Source organism: Ranitomeya imitator, chromosome 4 (assembly GCF_032444005.1).
Source record: "Ranitomeya imitator isolate aRanImi1 chromosome 4, aRanImi1.pri, whole genome shotgun sequence".
NCBI classification, from domain to species: Eukaryota; Metazoa; Chordata; class Amphibia; order Anura; family Dendrobatidae; genus Ranitomeya; species Ranitomeya imitator.
Genome location: NC_091285.1, coordinates 569,330,327 through 569,355,403, shown reverse-complemented (window position 1 = coordinate 569,355,403; position 25,077 = coordinate 569,330,327). Strand labels below are relative to the sequence as shown.

The window sequence follows — 25,077 nt, the reverse complement described above, 5'->3', positions numbered from 1 at the left end:
CTGTACCAGACTTGTATTGTTTTTCAGATTATTGTACTTGTTTTTATTATGTATACCCCTCCTTACATGTAAAGCGCCATTGAATAAATGGCGCTATAACAATAAATAATAATAATCTATCAGTGCATATATCTATCTATAGATGGCTATCGAGCCTCTATCTTGTAAATGATGCAATTATTTCTGCCTACATAAACTGCATGAATTTATTGAATACTTCCTATATAGGCAGATATAATGTTACTAGCTATTGAACCCGTTCTACGCCCGGGTGGCGAGCATTTATATTGGTATATGGTCTCCATCCTGGTATGTGCTGCTCCATCCTGCGCCCCCATCCTGTCATGTGCTGCTCCCATCCTGCGCCCCCGTTCTGTCATGTGCTGCTCCCATCCTGCGTCCCCGTTCTGTCATGTGCTGCTCCCATCCTGCGCCTCCATTCTGTCATTTGCTGCTCCCATCCTGTCATTTGCTGCTCCCATCCTGCGCCCGTTCTGTCATTTGCTGCTCCCATCCTGCGTCCCCGTTCTGTCATTTGCTGCTGCCATCCTGCGCCCGTTCTGTCATGTGCTGCTGCCATCCTGCGCCCGTTCTGTCATGTGCTGCTGCCATCCTGCTCCCGTTCTGTCATATGCTGCTGCCATCCTGCGCCCGTTCTGTCATGTGCTGCTGCCATCCTGCGCCCGTTCTGTCATGTGCTGCTGCCATCCTGCGCCCGTTCTGTCATGTGCTGCTGCCATCCTGCGCCCGTTCTGTCATGTGCTGCTCCCATCCTGCGCCCGTTCTGTCATGTGCTGCTCCCATCCTGCGCCCGTTCTGTCATGTGCTGCTGCCATCCTGCGCCCGTTCTGTCATGTGCTGCTGCCATCCTTCGCCCGTTCTGTCATGTGCTGCTGCCATCCTTCGCCCGTTCTGTCATGTGCTGCTGCCATCCTGCGCCCGTTCTGTCATGTGCTGCTGCCATCCTGCGCCCGTTCTGTCATGTGTTGCGGCCATCCTGCGCCCGTTCTGTCATGTTCTGCTGCCATCCTGCGCCCGTTCTGTCATGTGCTGCGGCCATCCTGCGCCCGTTCTGACATGTGCTGCTGCCATCCTGCGCCCGTTCTGTCATGTGCTGCTGCCATCCTGCGCCCGTTCTGTCATGTGCTGCTGCCATCCTGCGCCCGTTCTGTCATGTGCTGCTGCCATCCTGCGCCCGTTCTGTCGTGCTGGTCAGTATAACGGGCAGCACGGTGGCTCAGTGGATAGCATTGCAGCCTTGCAGCGCTGGAGTCCTGGGTTCAAACCCCACCAAGGACAACATCTTCAAAGAGTTTGTATGTTCTCTCCGTGTTTGTGTGGGTTTCCTCCAGGTACTCCGGTTTCCTCCCACATTCCAAAGACATACTGATAGGGAATTTAGAATGTGAGCCCCAGCGGGGACAGTGATGATAATTTGTGCAAACTGTAAAGTGCTGTGGAATATGTTAGCGCTATATAAAAATAAAGATTATTATTATTATTATAATAACAAAAAAATGCATTGCTTGCAGACATCAAATAATGCAAAAAAACAAAACAAGTTCATAATCTTTTAGAAACAACAATGCCAATGTTTTAACTCAGGAAGAGTTCAGAATTCAATATTTTGTGGAATAACCATGATTTTTAATCACAGCTTTCATGCTTCTTGTCATGCTTTCCAGCAATCTTTCACACTGCTTTTGGGTGACCTTATGCCACTCCTGGTACAAAAAATGTAAGTAGTTCTTTGATGGCTTGTGACTATCCATATTCCTCTTGATTACATTCCAGAGGTTTGCAATGGGGTTCAGGTCTGGAGATTGGGCTGGCCATGACAGGGATTTGATGTGGTGGTCCTTCATCCACACCTTGATTGACCTAGCTGTTTGGCATGGTGCATTGTCCTGCTGGAAAAACTAGTTCTCAGAGTTGGGGAACATTGCTTGAGCAGAAGGAATTAACTGTTTTTCCACGAAAACCTTGCGACTTGATTAATAGGTCCTTCGCAAAGAACAACCTGCCAATGCCAGCCTTGCTGAAGCATCCCTAGATCATCACCGATCCTCCACCAAATTTCACAGTTGGTGCAAGACACTTAGGCTTGTACGCCTCTCCAGGTCTCCGTCTAACCATTAGATGATCTGGTGTTGATCTGGGAATGCTTCAGCAAGGCTGGAATTGGGCACGTTAATCTTTGCAAAAAACGTGTGAATCAAGCCGCATACAAGGTTATCCTGGAAAAACAGTTGATTCCTTTTGCTCAGGCAATGTTCCCCAACTATGAGGACTGATTTTTCCAGCAGGACAATGCACCATGCCACACAGCTAGGTCAATCAAGATGTGGATGAAGGACCACGACATCAAATCCCTGTCATGGCCAGCCCAATCTCCAGACCTGAACCCCATTGGAAACCTCTGGAATGTAATCAAGAGGAAGATGGAGAGTCACAAGCCTTCAAACAAAGAAAAACTGCTTCAGTTTTTGTACCAGGAGTGGCATAAGGTCACCCAAAAGCAGTGTGAAAGACTGGTGCAAAGCATGCCAAGACGCATGAAAGCTGTGATTAAAAATAATGGTTATTCCACAAAATATTGATTTCTGAACTCTTCTCGGGTTAAAACATTAGTATTGTTGTTTCTAATTGATTAAGAAACTGTTTTTTTTGCATTATTTGATATCTGCAAGCAATGCATTTTTTGTTATTTTTACCACTTCTCATTTTCAGAAAATAAATACAAAATTTATTGCTTGAACTTCGGAGACATGTTATCAATAGATTATAGAATAAAAGAACTACCAGTATTTACATTTGACTCAAAAATATACCTATAAAGGGAAAAATCAGACAAACTGAAAATTTTGTTGTGGTCTCTTAATTTTTGCCAGAGCTGTATAACTCTGGTGGAAGGCTGTGTGTATGCCAATGTATGGAGATACAGACCTATTGAGTACCCAGTGGCTCTATGTGAGAAAACAAAAATTCAGTGTTGGATGGAAAAAGTGCATCCAGTTGTGCTTATATTCACAGTTAACGTTATAGTATACAGATGAATACCAGCACGGGAGAGGCCATAATGACAGTAGGAGGGAGGGGCCTGAGGCAGAGCTCCTCTTCCTCCTATATAGATAGAATCTTATCAGTGGATGCTCTCATCTCCTATCTCAGTAATGGGAAAGTCTGTCATCACCAAATCCAGATTTTACATCAGAATTGAGAATTTTGTTAATCAATGATCAATTGTGGCATTGAAAGAATCAGATTTTTTTCTGATAAGAAATATTGCAAAGTTGCTTATTTTCATGCTTACAATTGCTTTTGAAATAAAAACTAAAACGACGGTTACTGTTCTCCCTCCCGATCTAGAGCTGCTGTTATCAGTCCTGCAAAATAACAAGCTCCAGCCCCTACTGCTTTCAGAGCATTCTTCTAGTCACTCCTCTCACTGACCAAGCCCAAGATATTTTCTTGTTCAAATGCACTGTTATCTACATAAGAAAATATAACAGTATAGATTTCAGAATAAATTACTTACAGACATGAATGTGTCACAGTAATAGAAGAATACTGACCAGAACTGTCACTCAAGAAGAAGTGTCCATCTCCTGAGCTCAAAGGAAGTGAAAAAAACTGGAAAGCTGTCTGCTGCTGAACACACATGTTGAGAATAATCCTTTAACTTATGCATGCATGTCATTAGGAGAAAAATACTAAATTGTTAGACTTGGACAAGATAGATTCTGTGTATATTTTTGTCTTGTTGGCAACTTTTAATTTATATTTTGCAAACTATCAGAACTAATTTTTCTTTATCTCATCTGCAGGAATTGCCTACCTTGGGGGAGCCTGTAGCCCCAAACGCAAGTGTGTCCTTGCAGAAGATAATGGTCTTAACTTGGCCTTTACTATTGCACATGAGCTTGGTCACAAGTAAGATATTAATTCAGCATGAAACTTTGTGCTTTGGTTTTGAATGAATGCGTTCTAGAGACTATTCATATAGATATTATCAGTTAACACACAGCCTTCTGATACAATAAAGACATACATTGTAATGAAAATGAGCGAATAATGGATCTTTAGTAGTGATGGGCGAACTTGAACGGTAAAGTTCAGGGTCCATACCGAACACCTAGTGTTCGTGCACAGACCCCGAACACGGACTTCTCCAGGACGTCCATGTTACTGTTCAGCTTCGGCAGTCCGAATATCAGGTGTTTCCCACCCTGTCATCTGTGTGACAGGTCGAGAAACACCGGCTCTCATAGGCCGTAAGTTCATTACCACCAGGCAGAGCGCTGCGGTTCTCACGATGTCACACAGATTTGACTGGCGGTAAAAAGATTATCGCTGGTGAAAAGCTTCTGCTGATGAGTGCTACTCTCATTATCGTACTCCTGCTCTCGCTGATAGCAATGAGTTGAGGTGTACAATGATGGGAATATCTCCAGCTAGCGCCTATGCAATAAATAAATGAATAAAATGTATTATACCTTTTACACTACCGGATTTTCTTCCAATAGCAAGTGCCAATTGATGACACAGGAAGTTAATTAGCAACTGCGTGTTTTCATTGAACAATGAACACAAGAGGGTTTACACACAAAAGCAATTAATGCAAATCACTCATTTCCCTCACTTTAATTATTGATGAGCGCACATCCCTGTTTACATGAGGAGATGTGTTGCTGACCAACGGTTATCTTAAGGCCTGTATAAAAGATGCAACAAGTTGACAGACAAACACCCTCGGCTGGTGGCATGACATATTTACACGGGACAATCATCGCAGGGCTGTGGAATCGGAATCTGTATCCATTTTTGGTGGAGTCTGTATAAAATGGACACGCTCAGACTCCTTAAATATACAGTACAGACCAAAAGTTTCTCATTTAAAGATTTTTCTGTATTTTCATGACTATGAAATTGTACATTCACACTGAAGGCATCAAAACTATGAATTAACAAATGTGGAATTATATACTTAACAAAAAAGTGTGAAACAACTGAAAATATGTCATATATTCTGGGTTCTTCAAAGTAGCCACATTTTGCTTTGATGACTGCTTTGCACACTCTTGGCATTCTCTTGATGAGCTTCAAGAGGTAGTCACCAGGAATGGTTTTCACTTCACAGGTGTGCCCTGTCAGGTTTAATAAGTGGGATTTCTTGCCTTTTAAATGGGGCTGGAACCATCAGTTGTGTTGTGCAGAAGTCTGGTGGATACAAAGCTGATAGTCCTACTGACTGTTACAATTTGTATTATGGCAAGAAAAAAGCAGCTAAGTAAAGAAAAACGAGTGGCCATCATTACTTTAAGAAATGAAGGTCACTCAGTCTGAAAAATTGGGAAAACTTTGAAAGTGTCCCCAAGTGCAGTGGCAAAAACCATCAAAGCGCTACAAACAAACTGGCTCACATGAGGACCGCCCCCAGGAAAGGAAGACCAAGAGTCACCTCTGCTTCTGAGGATAAGTTTATCGGAGTCACCAGCCTCAGAAATTGCAGGTTAACAGCAGCTCAGATTAGAGACAAGGTCAATGCCACTCAGAGTTCTAGCAGCAGACACATCTCTACAACAACTGTTAAGAGGAGACTTTGTGCAGCAGGCCTTCATGGTAAAATAGCTGCTAGGAAACCACTGCTAAGGACAGGCAACAAGCAGAAGAGACTTGTTTGGGCTAAAGATCATAAGAAATGGACAATAGACTAGTGGAAATCTGTGCTTTAGTCTGATTGAGATCTTTGGTTCCAACCACCGTGTCTTTGTGCGATGCAGAAAAGGTGAACGGATGGACTCTATATGCCTGGTTCCCACCGTGAAGCATGGAGAAGGAGGTGTGATGGTGTGGGGGTGCTTTGCTGGTGACACTGTTGGGGATTTATTCAAAATTGAAGGCATACTGAACTAGCATGGCTACCACAGCATCTTGCAGCTGCATACTATTCCATCCGGTTTGCATTTAGTTGGACCATCATTTATTTTTCAACAGGACAATGACCCCAAGCACTCCTCCAGGCTGTGTAAGGGCTATTTGACCAAGAAAGAGAGTGATGGGGTGCTACGCCAGATGACCTGGCCTCCACAGTCACCAGACCTGAGCCCAATCGAGGTGGTTTGGGGTGAGCTGGACCGCAGAGTGAAGGCAAAAGGGCCAACAAGTGCTAAGCATCTCTGGGAACTCCTTCAAGACTGTTGGAAGACCATTCCCAGTGACTACCTCTTGAAGCTCATCAAGAGAGTGCCAAGAGTGTGCAAAGCAGTCATCAAAGCAAAAGGTGGCTACTTTGAAGAACCTAGAATATAAGACATAATTTCAGTTGTTTCACACTTTTTTTATTAAGTATATAATTCCACATGTGTTAATTCATAGTTTTGATGCCTTCAGTGTGAATGTACAATTTTCATAGTCCTGAAAATACAGAAAAATCTTTAAATGAGGCGGTGTGTTCAAACTTTTGGTCTGTACTGTATAATATATTGTATACAGTATTTAAATGCCATATGTGTTGAATTTTTTTTATAATAATTTGGGAAAGTTATGAAATGCCCTATAAATGTCTGTTCTATTCCTGATCTAAGCATCTCGGCTTTTAGTTAACATGAATTTGTGCTGCACTTTAGGTACATGCTCAGTAGTAAAGCTCCTCCTCTACAGATCAGAGCAAAAGGGCACTGATATACTTACTGCATAATGTATCGCATATTTACAATTTCTTAAAAGTTTTTTTTATGCTCTAAAGGTGTATTCCAACAAATATATTTTATGTTCTATCTAAATAGCTTGATTTTTGTATCATAATGGTGATTAAAAGCCTGATATTACCATTTTACTACAATAAATATGTCACTTAAACATGAGCCATGTATGAGGGAGTCGAAGTCTGAGCCAGAGAAATTGAGGAGTCAGAGGTTTGGCTTACCAGCTCCACAGCCCTGAATTATCGGAAACGTACTATTTTTATTCAGTTGATCATTTATTTGTTTAAAATGGCCTTCAAGAATCAAGGGTGGTACATTTTATAAATTTGCATTCTAAGGGGGCCTGGTTCATCAAGACTGGCGTTGTTCACGATGAGGGGCATGCTGAAGTCAGACATCCCTGATTCATCAAAAGGTATACGCCTCTACATGAATCTGGAGCATCTGATGAGTTGTTCGTTTCCATGCTCCAAGCCAGAAATCTTACTCCAGTCAGGCACTGGAGTGAGATTTTTGGTATTGAGAATGCCACCACTCATCGTGAATTAGAAGGGTTGTAAGGTCGTGTGCCCACCGCTTCCTCATCCCTTCCTCATCCACTTGGTGGAGCTGGTAGACACTAGCGTGAAAACGACAAAAGTCGTGAAATTTATGTGCAACTTGGTGTTGCACTTACATTTTGCGACTTTAATAAATAATTGAAGAATTTAAAGATTTAGACCAATTTATTTCACGTGTCTGATATTCACAGTCTGAACACAGACCACGATGTTCAGACCAACCACGCATTTCCTGACCCGAACTTAAAGGGAACCTGTCACCCACCCCCCCCCCCCCCCCCAGGCGTTTGTAACTAAAAGAGCCACCTTGTACAGCACTAATGCTGCATTCTGTCAAGGTGGCTCTTTTATTTCGGGTCCCTTCCACCTCTGAAAGAATCGTTTTGATAATTTGCCCGCCATACCTGTAGTTTGTCAGGGGGGGGCTTGTCTTTCCTCCCCGGACACAAACGCCTCACAGCCATCAGTCATTTCCTCCTTTCCCCGGGCGCCGCCTCCTCAGCTTTCAGTCATGTCCCTGGCGCCTGTGCTGTAATTTTTTTTTCTCGGGCATGCGCAGTTAGCGCTGCCCTTCCACTGACATTACATGATGTCCTCATTCTCGCGCCTGCGTGTACACGCGGCCCGAGATCCCGCCCCGCAGTGTGAATAAATCAGAAGAGACTGCGGGGCGGGATCTCGGGCTGCGTGTACACGCAGGCGGGAGAATGAAGACATCATGTGATGTCAGTGGAAGGGCAGCGCTAACTGCGCATGCCTGAGAAATTACAGCTCAGGCGTCGGGGACATAACTGAACGCTGAGGAGGCGGCGCCCAGGGGAAAAGAGGAAATGACTGATGGCTGTGAGGCGTTTGTGTCCTGGGAAGAAAGACATGCCCCCTGACAAACTACAGGTATGGCGGGCAAATTATAAAAATGATTCAGCGGTGGAAGGGATCCCAACTAAAAGAGCCACCTTGACAGAATGCATCATTTGTGCTGCACAAGGTGGCTCTTTTAGTTACAAACACCTGGGGGGGTGGACAGGTTCCCTTTAACAGCCTCATGGGTAAATATGAGACTGTTGAGTTAGAGTAAGGAAATCAATGGCTGGTGGGGACATTTCAGTCCGTACTCTGACTATTAGTGTCAGATGTGTGAAAACGGCAGGCTGGGGATAGACGGCAACATGTCTTCTAGCAAAAATTCTCTGAACTAATTTTTTTGATCTCCGATGTTGTCAATCTGTCTGTGGCATGATGTCGAGTGACTATTTTAGAGCTACAACTTAAAAAAAAAAAAAAAGCCATTGAATTTTGAAAGGTGACATGCAGGTTGGAAACGCATGTAAATTATATTGAAGTCTATTATGGCAAACTCAAATGTGACAATCTTCAGCCAAAATGTAATCTGTGTTGCTTTTCGACAGTTGCGTTGTGGCTGAAGTTGGTCTGCATCCATTGACTTCTATTGCGGGATGCGATCCGATTTCCAATTACAATCGCAGCAAGCTGCAACTTTTTTTTACAGTCCGATCGTGATCTGATCCGAACTGGAAAAAAAATGCAGTTGAACACACAATGATAGAATAACATTGGTCCGAATACAATCTGATTTTTTTTTTTATCGGATTGCATTTGTCCGATTTCATCGCAAGTGGGAATGAGCCCTGATAAGTGGTTTTACTTGATGATTAAAGTCTGGAAAAACCTTTAAATTTTAAAAGCTTTTTCTATAGATTTCACATTAGGTAACACACATCAGGCTGTCTTATAATTAGAACAAGCAAATAACTTCCTTGGGAAAATGCATTTGCTTGTAATAATGAATTTGACTCAGCCAAATGTGTGTACGTGGCCTGTTGTGGCTCCTTTGAATTTGTATACTTGTAATTTGTAAATGGTCAGTGTGAGCTTTTACTTAGTTTTTTTTGGACACCATCCAGCCACCTAAATAGCAGCAGCCCTTTCAGGTCAGCAGTACCATGCTCACTCTGTTCCAAAATTGTGGGCCCCATTAGCACTGTACTATCAAGTATATGTTTATGTAAGAGAAACTAGTGAAGAAAAACTGTAGAGTTGATGGCTAATTCCAACCTGCCCTATAAGTCACCTGTAATTGGTGATTACACTTTTCATACACTAATAAATACTCCATAAAAATTCATGTTTTTTATTTTTTTTATTTTACCTTGTCTAAGCCATTGCAGATTTCCTAATCCCTTGTAAATATACTGTAGGATTACACAATATTGTATGTCACCACTTGTACAGTGACATAGCTATTAGTCACACATCACTGCATTCAGTGTCTTGGGCTAGCATTGTTGACAGGCTTGGCATGTGGCTGCACTATTTTCATGTAGCAGGGAGATGTAAGACATTGGGAGGCACACCTCAAATTGATTCTTGGTCTATTTTCTATTTGACCAGTTTCACACATCTGACAGTTGCAGTTTGCATACAAAAAGCGATGTTTGGAGAAAGCCGCGTGTCTCCTGATCCAAATCAAACAACTTCATACAATACTTTAAATGCCTGTAGGTCTCTAAAGTTCAGGTCAGTAGCTCCTTGTCCGGCCTAGACATCAAGGACCATGAATTTCGGATGTATGAAATTAACTTTACTAGCTCATTTCTGATGAGCAAAACCAAGTCAAATATACCCTTAGTGACCACCAATACGACTTAAAACTGACCTTCGACATAAGAGAACAGCGTCCCCCTACAGGAGACAATCCAGCACCTATCAGCTGTACACTATAGCTGCCAACTTGCTGCATCAGCTACGATCAGTGTTGGCACCAACCATGGCCGTTTAGCCCCTTAAATACTGCTGTTAATAGTGACTACAGGATCTAGATGGTTAACAGAGTGGGGGGGGGCCCTCCCTCTTTAACCCCATTGGGACCCTAAGATCTTGATCGTGTGGTTCTGGTGTTTGCTATGACAATTCATGGCTAAATAGCGGCCTTAAAGTCTTCCAGCTATAGCGGCCTGTTCAGAAGTTAGAAACATTTAGGTGGTAAAAATACATTTTTTCATTCCTGTCATGTCAATTTGCATAATTCCTGAAAAGCACCTGAAGGGTTAATAAAATACCTGAAAGCAATTTTGAATATGCCGAGGGGTGCTGTTTTTAAAATGGTATCACTTTTAGGTGGTTTCCAACATATAGGGTCTCCCAAAGTCACTTCAAAACTAAACATGTCCCTATAAAAATACTTTTTGTAAATTTCCTTGAAAAAAAATTAAAAGTTCCTGCTACAATTTTAAAATTTCTAAAATGTTAACAAAATAAAATATTTTACAAATTGTATAGCAAGAAAAAAGTACCAGTAATATTTAACCATATATGTATTGTAGCATTTCACCCACTACGTGTCTTGGGGGACACTCGCTTTGAAGCAGAATAATCATAGACAGGCACGTTTTTTTTCAGATAAACAGTCCATGTGGTTTATTATACTCTCAGCATAAACCAGTGTAGGCCATGTTACGTATCACAGACCTCACGTAGTCATTTACTTCATCATAAATGGCTTTACAAATCATTCATTATTCAAGCCTGTATCTCTCCAGTCACCGGGTGACTGCACAGTTCAGCAACTGTCCTATGTTAGCGCACACCGTTCTTTCCCCCATACCAGGGGTTACCTCTTAGGAGCTCCTGCTCCACAGGTTGACTCCATTTCAGTCCTGGCTTTGCCAGCACAGAAGCCGTCCCAGGCTCTGTAGGTATACGGTCTCTAGGTGCTTCCAGGACGTCTCCACACCCAGGAGACTCCAACACTGACCATCCAGGACCTACAGCACACAGCCAACTCAGTGCCAAAGCCCAACCATGTGCAATTCAGGAATTCCCAGGATTTCCAACACAGGCTTTCAGGGCCCTGGACTTGGACCACTCAGATCCAAACACAGGAACCATGTGACCCACACCCTGGTCACATTACATACCCGTAACCACTCCCTTGGGTGGGAGTGTGGGTGTGTGTGGCTAGTTTGACCCGCCCATCTCTCATAACTAGCCCTGCCAGTCTCCCATTAGAACTAAACATTTACATGTGGGACTACAGGTCCCAGACCACAACAGAACTTTAGACTGACAGCGCAGAGTGTCGTCCTCTGTGACACACGTACCGACCATCTACAGTTCTGCCGCACTTTGTCAAATCCCAATTATGCCTCCAAGTGCATCTTGAAGTGCACACGCAGCGCCCCCTGGCTGTAACATTGGTCACTGCACCACAGTATATAAATGGCGACTCAGATAACAATACAATCACAGGAGAAAAACATGAGTCCAATTGTTGCCAAAACGTAATAACAATATTTATTGAGAAAAATTTCAATCACTGATTAACACACAAAAAGATTGACAATGCTTACAAAAATGTTATATATGGATTTTAGATACTGACTATTTCCATGAGTGCAAAAAAATGACCCAGGGACAACAAGACAGAACATATGTCAACACAGCTGAGTTAAAGAGATATGCAGCAGACATAATGTCCGGACGATACTCCCAATCATTTGGTGCATATACCTAAAACATATAGAGACTTTACAAGTGATGAGTTGTTAATACTAGTGTTGAGCGATACCGTCCGATACTTGAAAGTATCGGTATCGGATAGTATCGGCCGATACCCGAAAAATATCGGATATCGCCGATACCGATATCCGATACCAATACAAGTCAATGGGACATCAAGTATCGGAATGTATCCTCATGGATCCCAGGGTCTGAAGGAGAGGAAACTCTCCTTCAGGCCCTGGGATCCATATTAAAGTGTAAAATAAAGAATTAAAATAAAAAATATTGTTATATTCACCTCTCCGGCGGCCCCTGGACATCAGCGGGAGGATCCGGCGTCCGGCACGGCTTCTTTCTTCAAAATGCGCGCCTTCAGGACCTGTGGAATGACGTCCCGGCTTCTGATTGGTCGCGTGCCGCCCATGTGACCGCCACGCGACCAATCAGAAGCCGCGACGTCATTCCTCAGGTCCTAGAAGGCGCTCATTCTAGGACTTTAGCTGAGGAATGACGTCGCGGCTTCTGATTGGTCGCGTGGCGGTCACATGGGCGGCACGCGACCAATCAGAAGCCGGGACGTCATACCACAGGTCCTAAAGGCGCGCATTTTGAAGAAAGAAGCCGTCCCGGACGCCGGATCCTCCCGCTGATGTCCAGGGGCCGCCGGAGAGGTGAATATAACAATATTTTTTATTTTAATTCTTTATTTTACACTTCCGATACCGATACCCGATATCACAAAAATATCGGATCTCGGTATCGGAATTCCGATACCGCAAGTATCGGCCGATACCCGATACTTGCGGTATCGGAATGCTCAACACTAGTTAATACTAAATTCCTCACCAACATCTCTATCTGTGCCAGTGTGTCAGATATACTAAATTTGTGTAACTACATAAGGGAATAATTACCCATAAGTGCGTGTGTCTGTCAGGGTCCCGGTCACCCTACCCCAATGCGCGTTTCGCATCAGAAAATCACCGCTTTATCAGGAGGCGTGGTTTAGTCTGAATCTCATCCCGGTTATATTGTGATCGTATCCGGTCACATGACCGCATTGCGAAAGTACCAAGATGCATGTGTGAACCGTACGCTCCCCTCCCTCATGCTCTCCAAGCACCGAACTCAGCACAGAGACCTGGTCATGTGAGTGGGCCGGCGCCCCGCCCACACAACGCAACACAGGCAGCCCTCCAAGCAGAGGATCAGAACAACGGGGGAGGAGCTCACCCGCATCCACACATACATATTATAATTAAAGTGACGTAGTGTAAAGTGTGCTGTGCTTATATTAGAAAAATATGAAATGGTGTGGCATGTATAAATAAATATGTGCATAATTACTTGTCTTACATAATTATTGGGAGTATTAACCTACCTATTTAACAGATCACAAGAAAAGATATATATTATATACATTTTTTTTAAATAGAAAATTAATATAATTGGATGATAATAATTTTTTTTTTTTTAATAAAACATATACCAGTGCTGCCATCACACACAATAAGAGAAGATGCATGGAGAAACAAATAATACGATTACACATAAACAATCATTGGTAGTAATACAGCGTAATCATCAATACCGTATAAGACGACTTTTTAACCCCTGAAAATCTTCTAAAAAGTTGGGGGTCGTCTTATACGCCGGGAATCGTCTTGTACGCCGGGTGTATATGGTGGGTGGGTGGGGGGAAGTGGTCCCGATGACGGAGGGGGCATCTCACAGGAAAGTGTGAGTGCAGTATGTCCCATTACCTCACATTGTAGCTGCAGCTGAATCTGAGCATGCGCCGCCCCCAGCGGCCATTTTCCCAGAGGCCACCGCATCGCAGCAATGGAGCTGCCGGCGCCTCCGGGCTTTCAGGAGATGCGGGAGGAGCCCCGACTGACTCTGCGGGAAGATACGCCACCGCTGCCGCCCCACAGCACAGAGCCCCGACGCTGTACCAAGAGGAACCGCCGCCCCACAGCACCCATGCGGCACAAAGAGGAGCAGCCGCCGCCGCTCCCCAGCACCCAACGCTGCAGCTACAATGTGAGGTAATGTGGCATACTCCACTCACACTTTCCTGTGAGACGCCCCCTCCGTCATCGGGAAAACTCCCCCCCCCAAAAAGGCACATTAGTCACCGGCCCTATAAGACGACATACAGTGTATAAGACCACCCCCGATTTTTAAGAAGATTTTATATTTTAACTGGAAAAGTTGGGGGGTCGTCTCATACGCCCAGTCGTCTTATACGCCGGAAAATACGGTAATTCTTTGATTGTAATACATTTACGTAAATAGACTATTCACATATTGTACGTCCAAAATATAATCTTGTTAATGGAATATTCTTTTCATTATGTTGACTATTGTTCTTCTACAATGTCCATCACAGTCACTCCAGCATCTTATATCATAAATATGGATAACAGTACCGCACACTAAAAAATATATAAAAAAAGAAAACTGAGATACAGATTTAAAATCTAACGGTACATAGCAGAACAAACACTGAACCCCTAAAGTAAGTTACTATAAGAAGGAAGAAAACCCCTGTGCTTCATTGAGTCCTACGAGAGTCATCGTGCCCAGTGTCATAACCCAACGGCACTCTTTCTATGCTAGAAGGCGCTTAATGTTGCCTCCTCTGATACCACATCGGATATGATCAATCCCCCTTACCAAGAGAGACTTAGGGTTACAGCCGTGAAATAGTTTGAAATGATGTGGCAATGTTTTTAATTGTGCCAAATCCGTCTCATTTTCAGCCGCCTTTGTCACGCACATGTTCACGTGTGCGTGTGCCTAAACGTCGTGATGTTAGTCCAATGTAGATTTTAGGACAACTGCATCTTGCATAATATATAATCTGTACCGTATTACAGGTTATATAATGATTAATCGAAGACGTTCTCTTGCCATCAGCAGATTGAAATGTAATGGCACGACAAATATTTTTGCAAGAAATGCAGCCTCCACATGGGTAACATCCTTTAGATGGACCACCAGATCCAAATATGTTCTTGTTTTGTACAGGGATATAGTGGATTGAAACCAATAAATCCTTTACATTTTTTACTCCTTCTTGCAGTCATAGATGGATGTTCTGTCAAGCATTTTGAAAAAAGTGGATCCATCATAAGGATTCCCCAGTGTCTCTCAAGACAATTTCTCATAGTTGTCCATTCACCATTATATGTTGAAATGAAACGAACTATGTCATTTTTATCATTGGACCTTTTATGTGGACGTAGCAATTCGTCACGTGGCAGATATTTCGCCCTCCGGTATCCATTCCTAATACAGCTGTTGCTATATATATCCCCTCTCTTGGAACCTAGCTTTAAGATCAACTACCTAGGATTCAAACTTAGTAGTGGAGGAACAGATCCGCTTCATCCTGAGATGCTGACCAACTGGGATGGCTTTGATGTTACTATAAGGGTGTCCTGAATCAGCATGCAACAATGAGTTGACAGCGGTCGACTTCCTAAATACATCCGTCTGTAAATGGCGGTTCTCATCAGCCTCTATTTTGATGTCAAGGAAATCAACCGCCTTTTGCTTTTTTGATACGTTAATTTGATATTGTATCTATTCTCATTCAGTTGCTGCATGAATTTATGCAAAGCATCTTCAGGTCCCTGCCATATGATGAACAAGTCATCAATATAGCGCAGCCAGCACTGCACATGGTCCGCGGCCTGCAGCCCCCCTCCGCCAAAGACCTTGAAACAAGATCTTCCCCTTGAGACTCTGGCTGCATTTAATGCAGAGTTGGAGGATGAATTTACAAAATGGGAAAAGAATATTTGTGATAATAAAGCAAGGAAGTTTCAGCGTGATGTCAGTTATCAACAATGTAACGCAATTTATAAATGGAATATGAATTCCATATTCTATATGAATTCTGTTTTGTCCATGATCAGTTTTAGAAAGCGAGCAGAAAAGAAAGCTGAAATAGCAAACAGACATTGTGGGATTTTGGTCAGTAAGGAAGTTAGGTCAGGTCCAGAGAGGTAGATCTGCGTGCCGTCTGCGTAGAGATGATACTGTAAACCATGGGAATCTATAAGTTGTCCCAGGCCAAAGGTGTAGATGGAGAAGAGTAGGGGTCCTAGGACTGAGCCTTGGGGAACACCGACATACAGGGGGCGAGGTGAGAAGGTGGTGTGGGAGAGGGACACTCTGAATGTTCGGTCTGTTAGATATGACGAGATCCAGGATAGGGCCAAGTCTGTGATGCCAAAAGATGAGATAATCTATAGCAGGAGGGTATGGTCGACAGTGTCGAATGTATAAGACAGGTCCAGGAGAAGGAGGACAGAGTAGTGTGGCTTGCTCTTGGCGGTACGTAGGTCATTGGTGACTTTAGTTAGGGTAGTTTCAGTTGAGTGATGCAGTCGGAAGCCAGATTGTAAGTGGTCAAAGAGGGCGCAGGAAGAGAGGTGGGAGGACAGTTAAAGATGGACATGCTGTTCCAGTAGTTTTGAGGCATAAGGGAGAAGAGATATCGGGCAATAGCTAGATACAGAGGATGGTTTGAGGGAGGGCTTTTTGAGGATGGGTGTGATCGAGGCATGCTTGAAGGATGAGGGGAAGACACCATTTGTAAGTGAGAGGTTGAAGAGGTGTGTTAGGGTTTGGATGAAGACTGGCGAGATTAGTGATGAGGTGGGATGGGAGCGGGTCAAGCATGCAAGTGGTGAGATGTGATCTTGACAGGAGGGTGGAGAGCTGATCTTCTGTCATGGTGGAGAAGCTGGTTTTGGAGGAAAAGGGCTGAGAACTGAAGAGGGGCATTGGGGGCTGCGGGCCAAAGCTTTCTCTGATCGTATCGATCTTCTGCTTAAAGAAGGAGGCAAAGTCTTCGGCAGAAATGAGAGGAGAGAGAGGAGGTGCTGAGGGATGGAGTAGAGAATTGAAAGTGTTGAAAAGCTGTTTAGGGTTGTGACACAGGGAGGAGATGAGAAGTAAGTTTGTTTTGCGTCAGTGAGTGTGGACTTGAAGATGGCGAGGGACTGCTTGTATGCGATGAAATGCTCGACAGAGTGGGATCTCTTCCATTTCCGCTCAGCGACCCTGGAAGCCCGTCTCAGTTGTTTGGTCAGGCTGGTCAGCCAGGGCTTTCTGTTGATTGTACGAATTTTGCTATGCGTGAAGGGGGCGGCCAAATCAAGTGTTACTGTTATTGTGGTGTTCTAAAAAGTGGCAGCAGCATTTGTGTCATGAAGGGAAGCTGTTGTGAATTCTGTGGCAGAGCTCCCTCCTGTGGTCACAAGTGGTACTTCGGCTGATTCTCTCTATGAGCTTCTGTTGGTGGAGGGAAGTGGTACTGCGGCTTCTGAGTTTCATCCCTCAGGTGATCTGGTGAGGTCGTTAGGTGCTTCTCTACTTAACTCCACCTAATGCTTTGATCCTGGCTTCCTGTCAATGTTCCAGTGTTGGACTTGCTTTTCCCTGGATCATTCCTGTGGCCTGCTGCTCTGCATAGCTAAGTTCTTCTTTGCTATTTGTTTGCTATTTTTTCTGTCCAGCTTGTCTAATTTGTTGCTGGAAGCTCTGGGACGCAAAGGGTGTACCTCCGTGCCGTTAGTTCGGTACGGAGGGTCTTTTTGCCCCCTTTGCGTGGTTTTCTTTAGGGTTTTGTGTAGACCGCAAAGTTACCTTTTCTATCCTCGATCTGTTAAGAAAGTCGGGCCTCACTTTGCTGAATCTATTTCATCTCTACGTTTGTCTTTTCATCTTAACTCACAGTCATTATATGTGGGGGGCTGCCTTTTCCTTTGGGGTATTTCTCTGAGGCAAGGTAGGCTTATTTTCTATCTTCAGGCTAGTTAGTTTCTCAGGCTGTGCCGAGTTGCATAGGCAGAGTTAGGCGCAATCCACGGCTGCCTCTAGTGTTGTTTGGAGAGGATTAGGGATTGCGGTCTGCAGAGTTCCCACGTCTCAGAGCTCGTTCTATGATTTTGGGTTATTGTCAGATCACTGTATGTGCTCTGACCGCTATGTCCTTTGTAGTACTGAATTGCCTTTCATAACAGGAAGCTATGCCTGTAAGAGGAAAAAAGGACTCAGAGAGTGATTGTAAATTGAGGTGTTTGAGATTTCTGCGAGGGTGAGTGAGTTTGTGGAGTGGGGGTTGCGCACTAGGAGAGGAGAAGGAAGAGAATGTCAGTAAGTTGTAGTCACAGGGGGAGGAGTGAGTTAGTGTGATTAGTAAGGGAAACGGAGGCGGGTGAAGATAAGGTCCAGCCTGTTACCATCTTTGGGAGTGGAAGCAGAGGACCATTGAGTGAGGCCAAAGGAGGCAGTGAGCGATAAAAGTTTAGAGGCAGCTGAAGTGGAAGTGTCATTGGAGATGTTGAAGTCGCCCACAATAATATTGGGGATGTCAGCAGAGAGGAAATGAAGCAGCCAGGTGGTGAAGTGGTTGAGAAAGGTGGAGATGGCTAGTTCTGGGGCGCGGTAGATGACAGCCAGCTGGAGGTCGGTAAGGGAAGCAGATGCAGACGGAGTACACCTCAAATGAGGGGAGATTAGCAGAGGGGGGTAGTGGAATTGGGGAAAAGGAGCAAGTGTTGGACAGGAGCAAGCCAACTCCTCCGCCATGTTTGTTGCTGTGGCGGGGTGTGTGTTATGAAAGGCAATTCAGTACCACAATGGACATAGCGGTCAGAGCACATACAGTGATCTGACAATAACCCAAAATCATAGAACGAGCTCTGAGACGTGGGAACTCTGCAGACCGCAATCCCTAATCCTCTCCAAACAACACTAGAGGCAGCCGTGGATTGCGCCTAACTCTGCCTATGCAACTCGGCACAGCCTGAGAAACTAACTAGCCTGAAGATAGAAAATAAGCCTAAGCCTGAGAAACTAACTAGCCTGAAGATAGAAAATAAGCCTACCTTGCCTCAGAGAAATACCCCAAAGGAAAAGGCAGCCCCCCACATATAATGACTGTGAGTTAAGATGAAAAGACAAACATAGAGATGAAATAGATTCAGCAAAGTGAGGCCCGACTTTCTTAACAGAGCGAGGATAGAAAAGGCAACTTTGCGGTCTACACAAAACCCTAAAGAAAACCACGCAAAGGGGGCAAAAAGACCCTCCGTACCGAACTAACGGCACGGAGGTACACCCTTTGCGTCCCAGAGCTTCCAGCAACAAATTAGACAAGCTGGACAGAAAAAATAGCAAACAAATAGCAAAGAAGAACTTAGCTATGCAGAGCAGCAGGCCACAGGAATGATCCAGGGAAAAGCAAGTCCAACACTGGAACATTGCCAGGAAGCCAGGATCAAAGCATTAGGTGGAGTTAAGTAGAGAAGCACCTAACGACCTCACCAGATCACCTGAGGGAGGAAACTCAGAAGCTGCAGTACCACTTCCCTCCACCAACAGAAGCTCACAGAGAGAATCAGCCGAAGTACCACTTGTGAATTCTGTGGCAGAGCTCCCTCCTGTGGTCACAACAGTACCCCCCCCTTGAGGAGGGGTCACCGAACCCTCACCAGAGCCCCCAGGCCGACCAGGATGAGCCACATGAAAGGCACGAACAAGATCGGGAGCATGGACATCAGAGGCAAAAACCCAGGAATTATCTTCCTGAGCATAACCCTTCCATTTAACCAGATACTGGAGTTTCCGTCTAGAAACACGAGAATCCAAAATCTTCTCCACAATATACTCCAATTCCTCCTCCACCAAAACCGGGGCAGGAGGATCAACAGATGGAACCATAGGTGCCACGTATCTCCGTAACAATGACCTATGGAATACGTTATGTATGGAAAAAGAATCTGGAAGGGTCAGACGAAAAGACACAGGATTAAGAACCTCAGAAATCCTATACGGACCAATGAAACGAGGTTTAAACTTAGGAGAGGAAACCTTCATAGGAATATGACGAGAAGATAACCAAACCAGATCCCCAACACGAAGTCGGGGACCCACACGGCGTCTGCGATTAGCGAAACGTTGAGCCTTCTCCTGGGACAAGGTCAAATTGTCCACTACATGAGTCCAAATCTGCTGCAACCTGTCCACCACAGTATCCACACCAGGACAGTCCGAAGACTCAACCTGTCCTGAAGAGAAACGAGGATGGAACCCAGAATTGCAGAAAAATGGCGAAACCAAGGTAGCCGAGCTGGCCCGATTATTAAGGGCGAACTCAGCCAAAGGCAAAAAGGACACCCAGTCATCCTGATCGGCAGAAACAAAGCATCTCCGATATGTTTCCAAGGTCTGATTGGTTCGTTCGGTCTGGCCATTAGTCTGAGGATGGAAAGCCGAGGAAAAAGACAAGTCAATGCCCATCCTACCACAAAAGGCTCGCCAAAACCTTGAAACAAACTGGGAACCTCTGTCAGAAACGATATTCTCTGGAATGCCATGAAAACGAACCACATGCTGGAAGAACAATGGCACCAAATCAGAGGAGGAAGGCAATTTAGACAAGGGTACCAAATGGACCATCTTAGAAAAGCGATCACAGACCACCCAAATGACTGACATCTTTTGAGAAACGGGAAGATCAGAAATAAAATCCATAGAGATATGAGTCCAAGGCCTCTTCGGGACCGACAAAGGCAAAAGCAACCCACTGGCACGAGAACAGCATGGCTTAGCCCGAGCACAAATCCCACAGGACTGCACAAAAGCACGCACATCCCGCGACAGAGACGGCCACCAAAAGGATCTAGCCACTAACTCTCTGGTACCAAAGATTCCAGGATGACCAGCCAACACCGAACAATGAACCTCAGAGATAACTATTGGTCCACCTATCAGGGACAAACAGTCTCTCCGCTGGACAACGATCAGGTTTATTAGCCTGAAATTTTTGCAGCACCCGCCGCAAATCAGGGGAGATGGCAGACACAATTACTCCTTCCTTGAGGATACCCGCCGGCTCAGACAAACCCGGAGAGTCGGGCACAAAACTCCTAGACAGAGCATCCGCCTTCACATTTTTAGAGCCCGGAAGGTACAAAATCACAAAGTCAAAATGGGCAAAAAACAGCGACCAACGAGCCTGTCTAGGATTCAACCGCTTAGCAGACTCAAGATAAGTCAAGTTCTTATGATCAGTCAATACCACGACGCGATGCTTAGCTCCTTTAAGCCAATGACGCCACTCCTCGAATGCCCACTTCATGGCCAGCAACTCTCGGTTGCCCACATCATAATTTCGCTCAGCAGGCGAAAACTTCTTGGAAAAAAAAGCGCATGGTTTCATCACTGAGCAATCAGAAGCTCTCTGCGACAAAACAGCCCCTGCTCCAATCTCAGAAGCATCAACCTCGACCTGGAACGGAAGAGAAACATCTGGTTGACACAACACAGGGGCAGAAGAAAAACAACGCTTCAACTCCTGAAAAGCCTCCACAGCAGCAGAAGACCAATTGACCAAATCAGCACCCTTCTTGGTCAAATCGGTCAATGGTTTGGCAATACTAGAAAAATTGCAGATGAAGCGACGATAAAAATTAGCAAAGCCCAGGAACTTTTGCAGACTTTTCAGAGATGTCGGCTGAGTCCAATCATGGATGGCTTGGACCTTAACAGGATCCATCTCGATAGTAGAAGGGGAAAAGATGAACCCCAAAAATGAAACCTTCTGCACACCAAAGAGACACTTTGATCCCTTCACAAACAAAGAATTAGCACGCAGGACCTGAAAAACTGTTCTGACTTGCTTCACATGAGACTCCCAATCATCCGAGAAGATCAAAATGTCATCCAAGTAGACAATCAGGAATTTATCCAGGTACTCTCGGAAGATGTCATGCATAAAGGACTGAAACACTGATGGAGCATTGGCAAGTCCGAATGGCATCACTAGATACTCAAAATGACCCTCGGGCGTATTAAATGCAGTTTTCCATTCATCTCCTCGCCTGATTCGCACCAGATTATACGCACCACGAAGATCTATCTTGGTGAACCAACTAGCCCCCTTAATCCGAGCAAACAAATCAGATAACAATGGCAAGGGGTACTGAAATTTAACCGTGATCTTATTTAGAAGGCGGTAATCTATACAAGGTCTCAGCGAACCATCCTCCTTGGCTACAAAAAAGAACCCTGCTCCTAATGGTGACGATGACGGGCGAATATGCCCCTTCTCCAGGGATTCCTTCACATAACTGCGCATAGCGGCGTGCTCAGGCACAGATAAATTAAACAGTCGACCTTTTGGGAATTTACTACCAGGAATCAAATTGATAGCACAATCACAATCCCTATGCGGAGGTAGGGCATCGGACTTGGGCTCATCAAATACATCCCGGTAATGAGACAAGAACTCTGGAATCTCAGAAGGGGTGGATGACGAAATTGACAGAAATGGAACATCACCATGTACCCCCTGACAACCCCAGCTGGACACCGACATGGATTTCCAATCTAATACTGGATTATGGGCTTGTAGCCATGGCAACCCCAACACGACCACATCATGCAGATTATGCAACACCAGAAAGCGAATAACCTCCTGATGGGCAGGAGCCATGCACATGGTCAGCTGGGTCCAGTATTGAGGTTTATTCTTGGCCAAAGGCGTGGCATCAATTCCTCTCAATGGAATAGGACACTGCAAGGGCTCTAAGAGAAACCCACAACGTTTATCATACTCCAAGTCCATCAAATTCAGGGCAGCGCCTGAATCCACAAATGCCATGACAGAATACGATGACAAAGAACAGATCAAGGTAACGGACAGAAGAAATTTTGACTGTACAGTACCAATGGTGGCAGACCTAGCGAACCGCTTAGTGCGCTTAGGACAATCAGAGATAGCATGAGTGGAATCACCACAGTAGAAACACAGCCCATTCAGACGTCTGTGTTCTTGCCGTTCAACTCTGGTCAAAGTCCTATCGCACTGCATAGGCTCAGGTTTAAGCTCCGGTAATACCGCCAAATGGTGCACAGATTTACGCTCACGCAAGCGTCGACCGATCTGAATGGCCAAAGACATAGACTCATTCAAACCAGCAGGCATAGGAAATCCCACCATGACATCCTTAAGGGCTTCAGAGAGACCCTTTCTGAACATAACTGCCAGCGCAGATTCATTCCATTGAGTGAGCACGGACCACTTTCTAAATTTCCAACAATATACTTCTATCTCATCCTGACCCTGACAAAGAGCCAGCAAATTTTTCTCTGCCTGATCCACTGAATTAGGTTCATCGTACAGCAATCCGAGCGCCAGGAAAAACGCATCGATATTACTCAATGCAGGATCTCCTGGCGCAAGAGAAAATGCCCAGTCCTGAGGGTCGCCGCGCAAAAAAGAAATAACAATCAAAACCTGTTGAACAGGATCACCAGAGGAGCGAGGTTTCAAGGCCAGAAATAATTTACAATTATTTTTGAAACTCAGAAACTTAGTTCTATCTCCAAAAAACAAATCAGGAATAGGAATTCTTGGTTCTAACATAGATTTCTGATCAATAGTGTCTTGAATCTTTTGTACACTTGCCGAGAGCTGATCCACAAATGAAGACAGACTTCTAATGTCCATCACCACACCTGTGTACTGAACCACCCAAATGTCTAGGGGAAAAAAAAGGCAAAACACAGTGCAAAGAAAAAAAAATGGTCTCAGAACTTCTTTTTTCCCTCTATTGAGAATCATTAGTACTTTGGGCTTCCTGTACTGTTATGAAAGGCAATTCAGTACCACAATGGACATAGCGGTCAGAGCACATACAGTGATCTGACAATAACCCAAAATCATAGAACGAGCTCTGAGACGTGGGAACTCTGCAGACCGCAATCCCTAATCCTCTCCAAACAACACTAGAGGCAGCCGTGGATTGCGCCTAACTCTGCCTATGCAACTCGGCACAGCCTGAGAAACTAACTAGCCTGAAGATAGAAAATAAGCCTACCTTGCCTCAGAGAAATACCCCAAAGGAAAAGGCAGCCCCCCACATATAATGACTGTGAGTTAAGATGAAAAGACAAACGTAGAGATGAAATAGATTCAGCAAAGTGAGGCCCGACTTTCTTAACAGAGCGAGGATAGAAAAGGCAACTTTGCGGTCTACACAAAACCCTGAACAAAACCATGCAAAGGGGGCAAAAAGACCCTCCGTACTGAACTAACGGCACGGAGGTACACCCTTTGCGTCCCAGAGCTTCCAGCAACAAATTAGACAAGCTGGACAGAAAAAATAGCAAACAAATAGCAAAGAAGAACTTAGCTATGCAGAGCAGCAGGCCACAGGAATGATCCAGGGAAAAGCAAGTCCAACACTGGAACATTGCCAGGAAGCCAGGATCAAAGCATTAGGTGGAGTTAAGTAGAGAAGCACCTAACGACCTCACCAGATCACCTGAGGGAGGAAACTCAGAAGCCGCAGTACCACTTCCCTCCACCAACAGAAGCTCACAGAGAGAATCAGCCGAAGTACCACTTGTGACCACAGGAGGGAGCTCTGCCACAGAATTCACAACAGGTGTGTGAGAGAGATGGAATCCGTCATAGGAAAGTGCAGCTGGAGAGGCAGAGTCAGGGGGTGAGCCAGGTTTCAGTGATGCCAAGGAAGGAGAGTTTGTTGGTGATAAAGAGGTCATGGATAAACGACAGTTTGTTGCAGACAGAGCGTGTGTTCCATAGAGCTCCAGGTAAGGGGATCGGGGAATTGGGGCTGGATGAATGGTTATGAGGTTATCATCATTGCGAAAAGGTTTAGAGGATCGTGGCAGGTGGTTAGAAATGAGTGTGGGGATGTGTTGAGGAGGGCCAGGATTTGGGGATATGTCGCCAGCTATGAGGAGCAGCAGACAGTGTTAGTAGGTAGGAGCAGGATAGGACATGGTGTGGCCTTGTGTGTCTGGAGAAAAAGGCTTGAATGTGAAGGAACAGTTCAGAGAAGGTGAGATGGCTGGGGAGGAAGGAGGGAGAAAATACTACTTCCTTACTTGGTGGAGGGATTACAGGAGATTGGAAAAAATAGTCGTATAGGGGTAAAGGTAAAAAGAAACCAAAACATTGTAGTGCTTTTAATTCCTTTACCCTCCAGTCAATTCCTGTCCAATTCGGTCTAATTCAAAGTAGTGTAATTAGAAATCTGTAATTTGAAAGATACATGGATCAGACTAATGTCTATTGGGTAAACTGTTCGGCGCATACCGCATATGTCTTGTTTGAAATGATATGGTGTCATTGAGATCACACTTTGTCATTTCTTTTCTTCTTTTTCAGTTTGTGAATGTGAAGTAAATGTATAATTAGATTTAAGCTTCACCACTTTACCTGTTTTTTTGCA

At 44.6% G+C, this 25,077-nt stretch overlaps 1 protein-coding gene across 2 annotated transcripts in view; it reads left to right on the top strand.

The window, feature by feature from the left end:
* The window catches only part of ADAMTS17 (ADAM metallopeptidase with thrombospondin type 1 motif 17), a 434,783-nt gene that overhangs the window by 146,013 nt on the left and 263,693 nt on the right, over positions 1-25,077 (top strand). For both annotated transcript variants that reach the window (XM_069766309.1, XM_069766308.1), the window contains exon 8: positions 3,828-3,933. In XM_069766309.1, the coding sequence (XP_069622410.1) occupies positions 3,828-3,933 (106 nt within the window). The remainder of the gene's footprint in view (positions 1-3,827; positions 3,934-25,077) is intronic.